Raw genomic sequence first — 17100 nt, 5'->3', positions numbered from 1 at the left:
GGGGGGGTCGGTCTTGAAGCCAAAAATAAACCTGGATCCGCCACTGTCTAGTCTGGTATATTGTATATTGAGTATATCTAGATAAATACTTAGTTAAATAAGGTCTTGCTGATAAAACCCAGAGCTGTTATGCAAGACTAGCCTCTGGTCATAGCTGTTATGGTCAGCCGGGGTGTTTTCTGCGTGTCAACATATTTACCAACGATAGGCAGGTGTTGTTTTATGAACAATGGCAAGTCAATTATATATTTTTCATAAAACCTGCATTTCACCTGTGAATACCCGATAATTACCTGTGTTCGATACAACACAATTTCTCAGATACTTTTCCAATATTAGGTCCAAATCAACCATTGATAGCTCATTTTTATCGTTTTCAGTTGTAGCATCTTTTTTCTAAAAGTAAGCACTGAAAAGTGTTTCCTTATATTTTATTCAACTTTTTGTACTCATTTTAAAAATCTTTAAAAACTTAAACTTGAAAAAAAAGAGGTGACATACAGGTCCAATAAACTCTGGCAACTGAACTATATAGCTGTATAGAAATACAAAAAAAATGTACAATATTTATATCAACCTATTCAGAATAGGTCTTTTGAGATTTAAAAAAAATATATATATCGTGCTATGCTGATAGAAAGTGCGCAGGTCTTTACACAAATCACTGTATTGGAGCGTACGCCTTGGATTGCTCAGTTGATTTCGACATTCCGAAAATTCAAATGGGTATGAGTAAATCAGGAAACATATCCACATTTATATACACCAATGACACTTGACATCTCCCCAACACGACATACTCAACAATAATTATCGTATTGTTCTCTCACTTATAATTATCAGTGCCATACAATCTCCTGTAAAAACATAAACCGACAAGACAAGACAAGACAAGATTTTATTCTTTTAAACCACAATATACATGACATGATATTAAGAAAATATACAATGGGTACATTCAAGATAGAGTACGTGCTGTTTTAACCAGGAGAACGGACTCTCTTTATTACTATATTAATATATTTGCATATTTTAACTAGTAAAACTTTGTTATTTGTTGAAAAAAGTTGAAACAGTCCTAGGCTGTGATTTTTAATGTGGAGCTTATTTACGCATGACCGCACACTGAAACCTATTTTCGGTTAGAATGTGTCGGCAGCTTTTATTAATGTGTTACATGTATTCAAATTGTTTACGGGCCCCAAGCGAGAACTGATTGTTGTTAATCAACATTGATGAAGTTTGTTTCTTTATTTGTACAAAGTGTTTTTTTACAGTCAAACACATTATAATGCCATAAGTTTAATCCACGGACTTAGATAACAAATTCCGTGTTTAATCGAAGTAATTATGACCGAGCGCAGTAGATATGGCCCGACTCTAAGAAACAAGGCACATGTCGAGGAAATGTAAACACAGCGGATTTACCCTACACAACACATGTATACATGTATATATATTTGTAAACTGCATTACATTTACAATACATATAAAGTACTGAGAAGTGTATACACCTCTTTTTTCTATGTATGTCACTTGTGTGAAATCCATGGTTACCACATCAAAAATTACCAAAAAATGACAAAAATTGCTATTTTTGACCCAAAATTTGACCCCCGCAACTAGTATTTTTTTCCCTAAGTTCTGTCTGAAATTAAAGATTACCTACCTGGTTGCAGAATTATCTGGGTCCCAGTAAAGTTGTAAAACTTGGGTTTTTGCAATTTTGCGTCGTGTGCTGTTGTCAAAATTTTACCTCCTGTAAAGCTAGCTTTTCATGTGTAGGCACTCTTTCGGATTATGGCCAAAATTTTATTCTCGAACCAAAAAAAATCTTCTTTTTTTTTTTACAACTGTGAAGCTCACATCACATAGCCCACTTCATCATGCTTATACCAATTTTAATACAGTTTTATTTTTATAACTTTTTTTACATATCATTATACAGGGGTTAGCCATTTAACAAAAATATCACCCATGGTCACAACCCTCTACTGTATACCGTAGCACTGCGTCTAATGTGTATTATTATCAAATAATTAAAGATATATGATAGACTTGTGATAGACTGAATCTTTAGAAACTTCGAGGTAAGGTAGGCGATATTTTTATGTAGGAAATACGTTGTTGGGACCGATGTTTCACTTCGGGATATCCGAGTTTTTCGAGCTTTCAGAGTTCGAATTATCAGAGTATTTATTACAAAGATTAAGAAGAGTTTTGGCCGGGACCGATGAAATCCTTCGAGTTAAACGGGCCTTCGAGTTATACGAGGTTCAACTGTATTGAATATTGTTACTCTATCACTAACCCGTATTTGTGAGGTACAATTATATGCTTCATAATTATTATTTTTTAACAAATAACTTAGATAAAAATTAATGTGTTGTTAAGTTATAATTAATTATGTCCGTGGTATAACCGTTCAATATATTATTCTAGGAACGTTTAATTAACAATTAACAACGTATTTATGCGTATGTGTTTTAAGGATATACAAACTGGTTCACTTCCGATAATAAAATAATTGAAATAATAAGTAAAGTTTAACTTAGGATATATATAAGTTTATAAACACTAAATGAAACTTTGTCAGTTTTTAAAGGGTTTTGTATATTTTAATGAACTACAGTATGTAAACGAGTATTCCAGTAATATAGTCCTATATTGTGAAAAAGAATGTATAAACATACAGAGGAGTTCAAATTCGTAACAGTTATTCTCACAATTATAATTATAACTAGATTTGATCAAGATCAAAACACGGGATTTCCATCAAGAAAATTATCAAAGATATGTTCTCGGACTGACGATCGCTTTCAAAATATTTTCCTTCGCTTCCCTTCTCCGACAAACCTTGTACCTTATTCATACCATTGAGTCAAGTTATTTCGAAATGGTCAGCATTGATAGATAGTTGTTCAGTGTTTCTATCTTCCTCCCCCTTCCCATCCCTTTGTTGGGGTGTTATTTACTTGAGGTAGTTGTGAATGTCAGGACCCAGCCACACCAAACCGTAGTACACACAATCTGGTCTGGTGAATGTAGGCTCTGTTATTTGGACACACCATACCAAACCCTAGTACACATGATAATGGTCCCACAGGCAAGGGTGATTGGCAGATGTAATGATGCACAGTGACTCTGTGTTTTGTAGCCTGACTGGTCACCGAATAAAAAGCCTGACTAGCTTCACCAATTTATAAAGTATGAACAGAACACTTCAATATAATATATTGAAACTGAAGTTTTTAAAATATATCAGTGATATGTTATGAATTATCATAAAGAATGTCTGCGTAATGTACGCGTATTGCGTAAAAGTAGAAAACAAACAATTTAAACATACGGTGAGTGAATTGTTCCTGGACATATTAAAGCTGACTATTACGTCTAGTAGATCTGTGATACAGAGTTGGATTTTTTCTGTAAGAGTTATTGTCCATTATACATTTTCCATCCTTGACATGCATCATGATGCAGTGACATTTGAACTTTATAAATCATCTCTTAATTGAGATACATTTGTAATAATAATGTGATGAAAAAAACCGTTTGTAAAAATTAAATCTTCAAATTTTGATCGTTTGACACATGAGACCTTGAATGTTGGTCAAGGTCAATAATTTGCGTTATTTTAAAAGCTAAGGATACATGTATGTACGTCGTCCGGCGTCAATATCCTACTTTAAACAACTTCTTCTTACAAACCAAGAGGCATAGAGGCATAGGGTGATTATATTTAGCCAGAGGCAAACTGAAATGAAGGGCTACAAAGCTTTTTCAAATAGATGACCTTCACCTATATTTAAGGTCATAGGGGTCAAATATGTTTAAAACCTTTATCAACTTCTTCTGAATAACCAAAAGGCCTAGGATGATACTATTTGGCCAGTAACATGCTGGGATGAAGGGGTACCAAGTTTGTCCAAACGAATGACCTTGACAAATATTAAAGGTCACAGGGGTCAAATATGTTTGAAATCTTTAAACAACTTCTACTGAATAACCAAGAGGCCTAGGATAATGATATTTGACCAATAACATGCTGGGATGAAGGGATACCAAATTTGTTTAAATGAATGACCTTCATCCATTTTCAAGGTAACAGGGGTCAATTGTCTTAGCATATTTAAACAACTTCTTCTGAATAACTAAGAGGCCTAGGATAATGCATCCTCGATTTCCAGGGGTTACGATCACCTACGTTCTCGTAGGTGATCGTAACCCCTGGAAATCGAGGAAGAGGATAATGATATTTTGCCAGTAATTTGCTGTGATGAAGGGCTACCTAGTTTGTTCAAACGAATGACCTTGACATATATTCAAGGTCACAGGGATCAAATATGTTTGAAATCTTTAAACAGCCTCTCATGAATAACCAAGAGGCCTAGGATAATGATATTTGGCCAGTAGCATGATGGGATGAAGGGATATCAAGTTTGTTTAAATGAATGACCTTCACTGATAATCAATGCCACAGGGATCAAATTTGTTAAAAACCTTTTAACGACTTCTGAATAACCATGAGGCCCAGAATGTTGATATTTGGTTAGTCGTATGCTTGGATAAAGGGCTATGAAGCTTTTTTTTATTTGAATGATCTTGAGCCACTTACAAGGTCACATCAAGTAAAATATGTACAAACATTTAAATGACCTAAGTTCAATAAAAAAAAGCCTAGGGTGGTGATATTATGCATTTTGCATGCTGAGATGAAGGGCTATGAAGTTTGTTCAACGTTATGACCTTGTTCGACCTTCAAGGTGGCAGGGGTCAAATGATTAAAAATCTTTTTACATGTCCTTTTTAATGACTTATGGTCATAAATACGAATATTTTGCCTGTAACTATATTTTATATCGCTTTTAAGGTTACAAGTGTGAGATTAATACCAGGTGAGCGATGCAGGCCCATGAGGCCTCTTGTTAATTCTTTACACAAACTGTGCTTGATTTTAAGATAACGATGTAAAGGATTATATATGCTAAGAAGGACAATCTGAAATTAAAACATTCGTAATTATATCTACATCTTTTATCTTTAACAAACCTACATTATATAAAAACTTGGTAAATCTATCATTTGATCACTTCAGATTATCCCTGTGACATGATGAAGTCCAGAAGCTGTCTGGTAGTGTCACTTTTGCTTACCCTGTGTGACGTCATTGGTTTGGAAGCAGTCCCACCAGCAGACGACGATGACCCTGGGTTTGAAGACATATTTAAGACCAACACGAAGTCCTACGAGAATTTCCATGTACAGTTTAACCAACCTTTACCAAAATGGCTTCGTGGAATATTGGTAAGCAACGTTCAGTAAAACTCAATTTTGATTACAGAAATGTATTGCTCTTCAAAATTCCAGTCGACTATAATGTCAATGGAAAGAGCAGTGGTCATAGATGTGCTGCTGACGCGGATGTTATTTTACGTTTGGCCTGTGTTCTAAAGGTGCTTCCATAAAGTAGAGGTAATATATAGACAGGGTATCATCATCAGCGATGGTAGGAAGCAAACACTCGCCACCTTTCGTCCTACGCCATCGGCTACACTAGTATAGTCTTGTCCTGACACCAGCTAACATATTTTGACAGATATACAATGTATGTCTGGTGTAGGGCGAGAGTGCACTACTATGTGAAAACGTGGAATTCTCCGTCACCGTGTGGTGTCGGAAAAATTTGAAATGCTGAGAAGTTTAACAAAAATTTAAAAAAAAAGTCTGCCACGACACAACACATACCTCACATATATCGATAAATGGGTTATTGGGATGGTTTCCAATTCTTTATCATCGGAAGTGATACCGTTTATTGATTATTGCAGTGAGTTCAAAATATAGTGTCACATGATACTCAAAGTCATACATATAATTCATTTCAAAGACAAGAGATGCGATTTAATTTCGAATGTTTCTCAAAGGGACTGAGGGGCGGGTAAAAGGGGTTAAAATTGCCGTATTTGCTTTAAATGACATTTCCCTCTAAGCTGTTCGGCGGATTATAACCAAACTATAAAGCAAAATAAGCTAAACTAATGGGGACGTAACGTTATAAAAGTTGAGGGATAATCCCTCTCTGGTCCAAGGACCGGTAAAGGGGTTCAAATTACCTGATTTGGATTTAAATGACATCTCCTAAATATATGTTTTTTTGACTTTTTCAAAAATGTATTCATTGTTTTGTTCAGGTCAGAAATGGTGCTGGGAAACTGGAAATGGGCAGTAGGAAATACCTGAACTATTTTGACGGGTATGCAAAACTTCACAGTTGGACGTTTACTGGAAACGGATCGGCCTTTTTTTCCGCGGAAATGCTAATGTCGAAATCCTTCTTGTCTTCTGAGAGGAAAAATGACATTGAACCTTATCTAACGTTCGGGGGTGTCAATCCTCCCTTCGATGTAGCTGAAAAATTTGCTTGGATGTATTTCAAAATGAATAACATGAACGTTAATGTTTTCAAGTATGCCAACAGAACGGTCGCCATCAACGACTTGTGGGTTTCCTACGAGTTCGATCTTCAAACATTGAATACTATAGGATTTAGGAATCCACCAGTTCCTCCGTCAAAGTTTTGGAATATTGGCAAAGAAGTTGACATGTCTTCTGCTCATCCAGTTCCGGAGTATGGGACGTCGTCAAGGTTTGAAATTATCACAACATTGAGTTTTATTCCCGGAACCAAAGGTCGGTTAGGCGTGGTCCGGATAACGTCCCTAGATACCACAGAGATGGTGGCTGAGTGGGAGACGGAGAAAAGTCACTACATGCATTCGTTCTCTGTCACACCAAACTATGTCATCCTGTTCGCCGCTCCGTACACCGTCAGCATTACGAAAATGCTGGAGACCTGTTCAGTAGAGGGTGGAATGGTTTGGGATGGGAACGCCAACACCACCATATATATTGTGGAGATCAAGACAGGAACGCTACACACACTACAGACGGAGAACGTCTTCGTTACTCATCATATAAATGCTTTTGAACTGCCAGACGGTAGAATCGTGTTGGATCTTCCGACACAGAAAAATCCTTTCGCTTTTAATTATTTCGACTTTTCATATATTTTTAATAAAACTGCTCGGATGAATATTATATCAATGCCCATCCTCAAACGATATACCATTGATATTCACAAAAAATCTGTGTTGAAAAAGACATTCAAGAATGGACCTAAAGCTCCCTGCGCAGGCGCACTTGAATTGCCGGTGATTAACGAGAACTACCGCCACTTGAACTACTGTTACATCTACGGTCATGTGATAAACTATAACGGGAAGGGTTTCAGTCACATGGCTCTGGTCAAAAAGGATGTGTGGGACGAAGCCGGGGACCTGATGTATGCCGCACCCCACCAGCACTTTACAGAGCCTTGGTTCGTCCCCAACCCCTTGGGCAAGGAGGAGGATGACGGCGTGCTTATGACGTCAGCTTTTGACGGTGATATGAAGCAGAGCTACCTTGCCATACTAGACCCTAAAACAATGACATTGACAAATCGCGCCAAAATGCCTACAACTGTCCCATTTAACTTTCACGGCCGGTTCTTTAACATCCCTTGAAGTAATGTTTGTACATATAAGTGCATCAGAAGCGCGCTTATTAGTTGTCGATAAGTGTTTTCCATTGTTATATCTTAAGGCAGACGTAAATATTCTATGTGGGGTGGTTTTGGTTCAATATAGCAGTCAATGTCAGTATGCTTGATATGTTTTTCTTTGGCAAATGCCTCCATATATTATGAAGTTCCACAGCTCCTGAAACATCCACAGAGATCTTTAAGGTTCTGCAATCCTGAAAGAAAAGAGTTGCAGAAGAAACAAGAATTGCTAATTTGTTTTCATATTGCATGGCAAAATCGCTTTGCATTCTTTTTACATTAAATTGGCATCAAGACTTAATTAAGTTTTCATATTTGTTAGATATTTGGCTTTAATATATGACTTAATATCTTATGTTTTATCTGTCGATTTTGTCCGATGATTCGGTCTGCTTTGTCTGTTGATTTTGTCTCTCATCTCCTGGATTACACCTTAGTTTTGGGTTTGTTTGAAATTATGACAATCATGTAAATATTTCTGTGATAAACATTTTGTCTTATTTAGCCTTATATGTGGTGCTATTTATAGGCTTTTAACTCATGCACCCTGGAATTTCATAATGAACTATTTCAACCTATGAATTGGACGATTTCAAATGTGTCCGTAGGGATGAAAGAGTAATTGTAATACTCACGGGAGTCCTTCAGACGTCCGTATCGTCAATATTTCATCACGGCCAAGAGATTATAAACTGTAGAATGTAGTGATGCGTGTTAATAGCACCATTTGTGTTACTTGCGACTTGCCCATTTAAAAAGACATACATTGCAAAGAGCCTGAGATGCAGTGATTCTGACACGTCTGGTTAGCTGTCCAGGAAGTGTGGGCTTTGGGGTAGCATATTGGACATTATATGGGACAGATATATTTCCTTTCACGCGTGTTACAATGTGTGATGTTTTACTGCTAGAAGTGATCAAGCAGTCTGCCAACAAAACAGGTACAGCACAGTTGATAAACCGTAGGATGTCAAACCGGAAGATGTCAAGGCACCTAGCTAATGGCATTTCTCGCGATAATGCTCGCGCCAACAATGAACTTCCGATGGGAAATACCAAAATAGACATTAGAGCACGCCAGGCAGAGACATCTCAAAACATTCTTGGAGTAACTCCTTTGTTAAAAAAAAAGAGGTAATGAGAAGAATTGGTGGAGCAGTGGAGGAATTATTATTTATTATTATCAATTTAGTGAACATGGTGTATGTTTCATCGAAAACATTTATTTTTGTCACCGGTGATATCTAATAAGATTCGAAGTTTATGAAAGATGATGGATTTGTTTTATTATGGCTTACTATCTGGTCAGTATTGCATACTATTAAAGTAATGATGTTGATAGTTTAGCTCTGATACAAGAACATATGTGTGTAATGAATACGAACGTGAGTGTACCGGTGATCTAAACGGTAGAGCCAGAACCTGAAGTGGCTTCATAGAAAATGATAATTTTAAGTAGCGATAGAGCCAGAACCTGAAGTGGCTTATGTAAACCCAATAGGAACAAAGCTAGATGAATGACTTGTGACAATTGTTTGAAAGAGATGAATTAGACGACATCATTTTAAATCAGATGCAGAAATCCCAGAGAGAAAATATTTATATTCATTGTGTAAGTTCAAACGAAACACATGACAACGTGTTTTAAGTTACTTTATAATGTAATATTTAGTTCAGAACATTTCCCAGCTAAGAAGAACATTGGAACCATTATTCTAATATTTAAGAAATGGGATGTAAATGTAGCTAATAATGTTGGAGGTATTCAGTAGTCACATGTCTCAGAAAAAAAGCCAACGCCATTCAAATAAGAGATTGGTTAATGTTGATAAATCACATACTTTTATTACCGATGGTCAGTTTGGATTTATTTTTTGTTTCGGTCGTTATTAGATATATCGGTAAACGTAACAGTCTTTATTGTTCTTTAATTATTATAAAAGTGCATTGACTGGTTAGACGTCAAACTATTTTGTGTTAAATGATTAAGGAAGGAAAATATGTAGCAAGCATCCATGCAAATGTTAAAGTTGTTAAATTCAAATATGTTACCGATTTTTATCTAATATGATTGTGGTTTGTTTCAAGGGGAAATATTTTCTCCCTTTTTGTGTGTACATTATTTCTTAATGATTTATTGTTTCAAACAGATTGTCTTTCACTAAGAATTAAGACCAAATTTTACTTGCGTGAATGTACGACATTATTATGCTAACAGAAACACCAGAAATGGTAGATTCCCTGGCAGAATGCTGTCGGAAACGGACAGCTATCTTTAGAAATAGTTGTTAAATATTAGCGAATGAGAAGTGGTTCGATTACAGCGGTGTAACTGAAATAGTTTTACTACCTTTAACTTTTGAGGGATATTTAACAAAAATTACAAGAAAAACAAGGTCGGAAAGTACTATTGTCCATACTTATGTATGTAAAAACAATTCATTTTATACCGAATCTCGTCTCACTGTGTATGGCATGTTTGTGAATAACATTTTAATCTAAATGTATATTTTTTTTCATATACTGAATTTTTGAAGTGATATATATAATCAACGCTTTCTGCTTTTCCATGTGTTACTTTGGAAGATTTGATTAGAAATATTCAGAAAATTTGTACAAGATCGAGTACTGATTACAATTAGAGCGTTATGAAAAATGTTCACTTGAAGCATGCATGGTTTGTGATGTTCAATGTGTTTGAGACTGATTCTGTAGTTTTGTTAATCGTTCTAGTAATTCATGCAAACAGCAACTATGTCATTAGTATTCCCCCGCCATATAGTGTTGCCCATGTCCGTCCCGCGTCCCGTCCCGTCCCGTCCTGTCGCGTCCCGTCCCATTCATGAGCGGGGGCATTTATGTCTTACAAACATTTTCTAGGTTTTTTTCAACAAGAATTTATCAAGAAATCCATTCTTCAACAGGACTAGCATATTAGTAACTGTAAAGGTGCACAAAGAAAGAAAGAAATGTATTGTATGTAATAAAAGTGAAGCGGGTCCGGTAGGAATACCAATCAAGACATCCGCTCTAATATTAAACAATATTATTTAAGAAGGCCTAGTTGTGTTCCATTCATTCAATTATTAGAAGTCAAAAATACATTAAAGCATGCTTTTAATATTAGCAAGTAAAAGTAGAAAGATTTTTGTAGCAGGTCACGACTAGAGCAGCGTATAGATAGCGTGTCAGCTTATTGTATATACAATCCTGCCTTTGGGAATAGGGGAGAGATCGTTTTATGTTCTCATGTATGGTGTTTAATAGAATGTTTGATGTTAAAATTAGCTAGTATTGGAGTTTTTGTTCTTTTTGTCTAACTTGTCATTGTGCTTTTACTAACCATAAGTTGCAAATAAAGACACATAACAAAATGATAGTTTCACGGGTGATTAATGAGTGTGCTGTGTAAACTTGTAGAAAATGTATCTTAGTTCGAAAGTTTAATAATAAAACAGTTTACTTTTTGGCTGATGATTTGGGAAAGCGCAACGTTTGTTCGCATGCCAATGTCTATAGTATGCTTAAATATCTTATTATGACCGCCTGTTATGTGTAATTGGGGCGTATTGTAAAAACAATATGCATAATTAGCAATATCGCAAATGCTTAAAAACCATATCATAGACAAGTATAAAATGAAATACTATATATATGAACATAGCTATGCTCTAGTTACAAGCTTCCGTGCCTAGCTTTGTTAGACCCCATTTTGCATCAATCGTGCCTTAATGTATGAAAGTTGCAGTGATCACATTGTGAAAGGTATAGTATAACCTTATGGTAGTAACTACTGCTATCAGGGATTCGTCAGGCGCCCTTTATGGAATACACCAGTGGGATTCTATGTCCCCTCGTATAAAAAAAAATGTATTTTTTTGTGTGTGTTAAACTGTCGCTTTCACCGACAGAGCTATGAGGTCGACGGTTCGACTGCTACAGTTCTCCTGTTGCACCATTTGTGCCTGCCTGATTGTCACAAAACAATAACTCAACAATTTCATAAATTAAAACGGCACGACCACGTCGCGTACTGAGTTTATTACAAAACAAACAAACAAACAAACAAAACCCATTGCATCCTCAATATACATACTTAATTCAAATCCTGTCAAATTCAATGTACATCAACATCAATAGCGTTACTTAGCTATACTTATCATAATCGCGTATCAGTTTCGTTAAAGTGATACAAAGAGGAAATATCCTCAAAAATTTAGAAAATATGTGTGAACGTGTCGACGTGGTCGCTCTGAATGGCCACCTTACACCTTACACACCCACACATGCGACGCAAACACGGACTCTGCAGGCTGCCTCATGCGGCACGCATACGACAGGAAATAACGATTTCAGTCTAATTCGTACCTCAAACGAATGAAATTAGATTTATATCATATCAAAGCAGCACGCGTTGTCTCCCTTGTTACACAACTTATCGCAATTGTTGTTTACTCAACAAAAAACGTGATAGACGAGCAGGGTATCATTTCAATATTTTGTTTGTATGTTATAAGATGGGGAGAGTTTCAAAACGTGGTGGATTAGTTCGTTTTGTTGTTTACGTATCGTTTCGAGGAAGATGGCTTTGCGGTGCGTGTCTTGAATACAATTATCTTTGTGCTTTTGCATAATAGTTGTTTTGGGAAGATATGCAGTTGGATTTTGGGTTGTGAGAAATAATATGTGTTTGTGTGTATTGGTCACGTAGATATGTCTGTCAGTGAGGTTATGACCGTGTAAAGAGAAAGGGATGTTCGTATTGCTGTGTACAGTATGTATTTTAGGTTTCGACTTTGTAGGTTTGGGGTCTAAAGGGATGAGCTTGTTTTCAATTTTTCGATTTGATTATTACTCAATTAGTGTAGAGTAGGTCTCTGACTGAAGTGCAGCCTTGTGTACCCGTTCGTAATACTTTTATCTGCGTTTCAGAAAGTAGTTATATATTTGCGTATGGTGTAATGTTGGTGATATGTCCCGTGGTATGTTGCGTTTTTTAGTTTGACTTAGGTATTTGTAAACCTAAGTTCACATTTCCCAAATTATGGTTGTGGAGTGTGTGATGTGTTTGTGTACTTTTCGGAAAACATTGCAATTTTAGCACCTCGGAATTCCTGAAAATTCCCTACTTGGAGTAGCTAATAAATTACTGGAACAACGTAAGAAACTAGTCCCTTACTCAAATGCTGTAGTTTGTTTATATACGAGTTCCTTCCCTTAGATTGTGTGATAATCGAGACATTCTCCGTAGAGAGCACAGGTCCAATCAATAGTAAAAATTTACTTAAGGACGCTAAGGTCCGTGGCTTGGAATTGTTTATTGAAAATTGGAAAAGGGAACTTAACCGTCCCGGAGCCAAAAATTGTATTTCTGGAGTTAACAAACTACGTACGTATAGATTATTTAAGTTTAATTATGAGGTAGAAAATTATAATATGTTAGTAATGCCTAAATCACATCGTAGTGCGAGTAGCTAAGTTTAGGTGTGGGGTTGCACCGATACGCATCGAAACAGACCGGTATGAGAGAATACCTTTGAGTAAAAGAAAGTGTTTCGCGTGGTAGAAACAGAGAATCACGTTTTAATAGAATGTAACTTGTATGATGATCTCCAATCGGGTCTATTGCAGGAGGCTAGTAAAATCACAAGTGATTTTTACAATATGAGTAAAGATGAAACGTTAGTTATAATTCTAAGCAACCCTTACTTGGCGAGGCCCTGTGCCAAAACCTGTGTTAATATTCTTAACCGATGTCGCAACTTAATCTATAATTAAGCAGTAATGTGTCTTTTAATGTCAATTATTTTTATAGTTTTATATTGGCATTTTTTTTTAAATTCATAACTGTGTGCATTTATGTTATACTTTTACAGTCTAGAATGATAGGGGAAGAGTCAGTGTCTCGTAAGTCTAATATAGACTGGATGTAAGGGTGGGTGAGTAGACATATTTTAGAGATTGTAATACTTGTACCTTTTACATGTGACACTATAATAAACTAATTTGAATCACTGCACTTGTCAAGCCTTCGGCGACTTCCGTCATGATCCGTTGTAGGTAATAGTCAGAAACTTTACATGAACTGATAATGTTTAACCGCGAGATTCCAGCCAATCAGAAGCCTGTATTAGCTGTTGTCCGTGATGTTTCTGAGAAAGTGTAAACAATGTGGTTCCAACAACAAGATACGTTAGAAAACATAAAATGTGACGAATTATCAGATCACTGATAGGTTCTTTATTATAGTTTATTATAATGACAGTAAAATTCGTTCAATCTGAACCAGTCCATATTGTAAACGCAGGCCATAACGTTAACTGCCTCTGCATACAACCTTGCTACTCATATATTTGTATCAGACAGATAGATATTAAAAATGATGAATGCAGATTTGAAACATGTTCCTTAAGAGTATTCGTATGTTTTGGGCCAAGCTTTCAGCTCGGTGTCTATGAATGATAAGGATGTGATTTTTATGAATTAGGGTGTTGTGTAGCGTCCAAACCTCTAGAATCGCCTGTGCTTTAGAGTAGCAGGGTGCGAAACGAAACCGGATGTATACAAATATATCAGAAAAATGGCAGAGGATATGAGTGTGTGAAGTGAAGTAGTGTTTGGAGAAATATTAATAGTTTTGTTAAAGATATCGACTAATAGGAAATGATGGAAAATTAGATGTACTAATGTTTTGGTCGGAAAATTTGTGCTGGAAATAGAATGAAGAAAATTTGATGCGGCGAATTAAAAGAAAATGATGCAGTTAATGCAATTTAATTTCGAATTAAGTTCAAAATAAAAACGGAAAATCCACTTTTTTCTGTTTGAGATTTTAGGAGGTAATTGAAATGACATAACTAAGATCTGACTAAGGTTTCCTTTGAGCGAATATTACCAATAAAACTTGTTATCCAGACTTAAAGTGGTGTGAAGTGACACCATGGCTATCACATTAGATGTGGTCTAAGTTAGCTGCATATGACATTTGATATGCGAAACTTCACTAAACATACTTCTAGCTTTCCTTTTCGCAACTAAGAGGATACCCTCCTCCGTTCCAAAATGTGAAGAAAAACTTGCTGCCAACAGGCCACTTGGCATAATATGATATTATACTAAACAAGTAATTGGGTCATTATAAGCCAATATTTAGGAGCACGATAATCTGCTTATAACAGGAGTTTAAAATCAGCATCAGTATTAATTCGATAACGTTAATATATATCACATATGCAAGTTGGTCTACAAAGAGAGTGTTAGGGACACCATCATTGACATCCTGTATTACCCGTGGGCTGAATGCAAGTAATGTCACGTCATCAAAACGACAACAGTCAGCAGTTGGCATTCATGTCGGAAATTGTAATATTTGGAGAAAGTTCTTGAAAACCGAATCAATTGCGCTGTGCTAACACCGTCGGTCAAGGGGAATAGGGGTGTTACTATCAGATGACACAAATACAAGTCGGTCAGGAGGGGTGTTACTATCAGATAACACAAATACAAGTCGGTCAGGGGAATGGGGGTGTTACTATCAGATGCTGACACAAATACAAGTCGGTAAGGGGAATAGGGGTGTTAATATCAGAAGACACAAATACAAGTCGGTCAGGAGGGGTGTTGCTATCAGATGACACAAATACAGGTCGGTCAAGGGGAATAGGGGGGTTACTATCAGATGACCCAATTACAAGCCGGTAGGGGGAATAGGGGTGTTAATATCAGAAGACACAAATACAAGTCGGTCAGGAGGGGTGTTACTATCAGATACAAATACAAGTCGGTCAGGAGAATAGGGGTGTTACTATCAGATGACACAATTACAAGTCGGTAGGGGGAATAGGGGTGTTAATATCAGATGACACAAATACAAGTCGGTCAGGGGAAATAGGGGTGTTACTATTAGATGACACAAATACAAGTCGGTCAGGAGAATAGGGGGGTTACTATCAGATGACACAAATACAGGTCGGTCAGGGGGAATAGGGTTGTTACTATCAGATTACACAAATACAAGTCGGTCAGGGGGAATAGGGGTGTTTCTATCAGATGACACAAATACAAGTCGGTCAGGAGAATAGGGGAGTTACTATCAGATGACACAAATACAGGTCGGTCAGGGGGAATAGGGTTGTTACTATCAGATTACACAAATACAAGTCGGTCAGGGGGAATAGGGGTGTTTCTATCAGATGACACAAATACAAGTCGGTCAAGGGGTATAGGGGTGTTACTATCAGATGACACAATTACAAGTCGGTAGGGGGAATAGGGGGGTTAATATCAGATGACACAAATACAAGTCGGTCAGGGGGAACAGGGGTGTGACTATCAGATGACACAAATACAAGTCGGTAGGGAGAATAGGGGTGTTACTATCAGATGACACAAATACAAGGCGGTCAAGGGGAATAGGGGTGTTACTATTAGATGACACAAATACAAGACGGTCAAGGGGAATAGGGGAGTTACTATCAGATGACACAAATACAGGTCGGTCAGGGGGAACAGGGGTGTTACTATCAGATGAAACAAATACAAGTCGGTGGGGGGAATAGGGGTGTTACGATTAGATGACACAAATACAAGTCGGTCAGGGGGAACAGGGGTGTGACTATCAGATGACACAAATACAAGTCGGTAAGGGGAATAGGGGTGTTAATATCAGATGACACAAATACAAGTCGGTCAGGCGAATAGGGGTGTTACTATCAGATGACACAATTACAAGTCGGTAGGGGGAATAGGGTGTTACTATCAGATGACACAAATACAGGTCGGTCAGGGGGAATAGGGGTGTTACTATTAGATGTCACAAATACAAGTCGGTCAAGGGGAATAGGGGTGTTACGATTAGATGACACAAATACAAGTCGGTAGGGGGAATAGGGGGGTTAATATCAGATGACACAAATACAAGTCGGTCAGGAGAATAGGGGTGGTACTATCAGATGACACAATTACAAGTCGGTAGGGGGAATAGGGTGTTACTATCAGATGACACAAATACAGGTCGGTCAGGGGGAACAGGGGTGTTACTATCAGATGACACAAATACAAGTCGGTCAGGGGGAACAGGGGTGTTACTATCAGATGACACAAATACAAGTCGGTGGGGGGAATAGGGGTGTTACTATCAGATGACACAAATACAAGTCGGTCAGGGGGAACAGGGGGGTTACTATCAGATGACCCAAATACAGGTCGGTCAGGGGGAAGAGGGGTGTTACTATCAGCAAATACAAGTCGGTCACGGGGAATAGGGGCGTTACTATCAAATGACACATATACAAGTCGGTAGGGGGGATAGGGGTGTTACTAACAGATGACACAAATGCGAGTCGGTCAGGGGGAAAAGGGGTGTTACTATCAAATGACACAAATTCAAGTCGGTAGGGAGAATAGGGGTGTTACAATCAAATGACCAAAATACAAGTCGGTCAAGGGGAATAGGGGTGTTTCTATCAGATGATACAAAGACAAGTCGGTCAGGA

The 17100-nt window shown here is 37.2% G+C and overlaps 1 protein-coding gene across 1 annotated transcript in view; it reads left to right on the top strand.

Annotated features, from left to right (window-relative positions):
- The window catches only part of LOC110442478 (beta,beta-carotene 15,15'-dioxygenase-like), a 14398-nt gene extending 756 nt beyond the window's left edge, over window positions 1-13642 (top strand). The window contains exons 2-3 of the mRNA XM_021486114.1: window positions 5099-5307; window positions 6195-13642. Of these exons, the coding sequence (XP_021341789.1) occupies window positions 5113-5307; window positions 6195-7568 (1569 nt within the window). The 5' untranslated portion in view covers window positions 5099-5112 and the 3' untranslated portion in view covers window positions 7569-13642. The remainder of the gene's footprint in view (window positions 1-5098; window positions 5308-6194) is intronic.
- The last annotated feature ends 3458 nt before the right edge of the window (window positions 13643-17100 follow it).

The sequence above is a fragment of the Mizuhopecten yessoensis genome, unplaced genomic scaffold (assembly GCF_002113885.1).
Source record: "Mizuhopecten yessoensis strain PY_sf001 unplaced genomic scaffold, ASM211388v2 scaffold716271, whole genome shotgun sequence".
NCBI lineage: Eukaryota > Metazoa > Mollusca > Bivalvia > Pectinida > Pectinidae > Mizuhopecten > Mizuhopecten yessoensis.
Note: the sequence above shows the minus strand (reverse complement) of the source record. Positions and strands in the feature narration are given on the sequence as shown.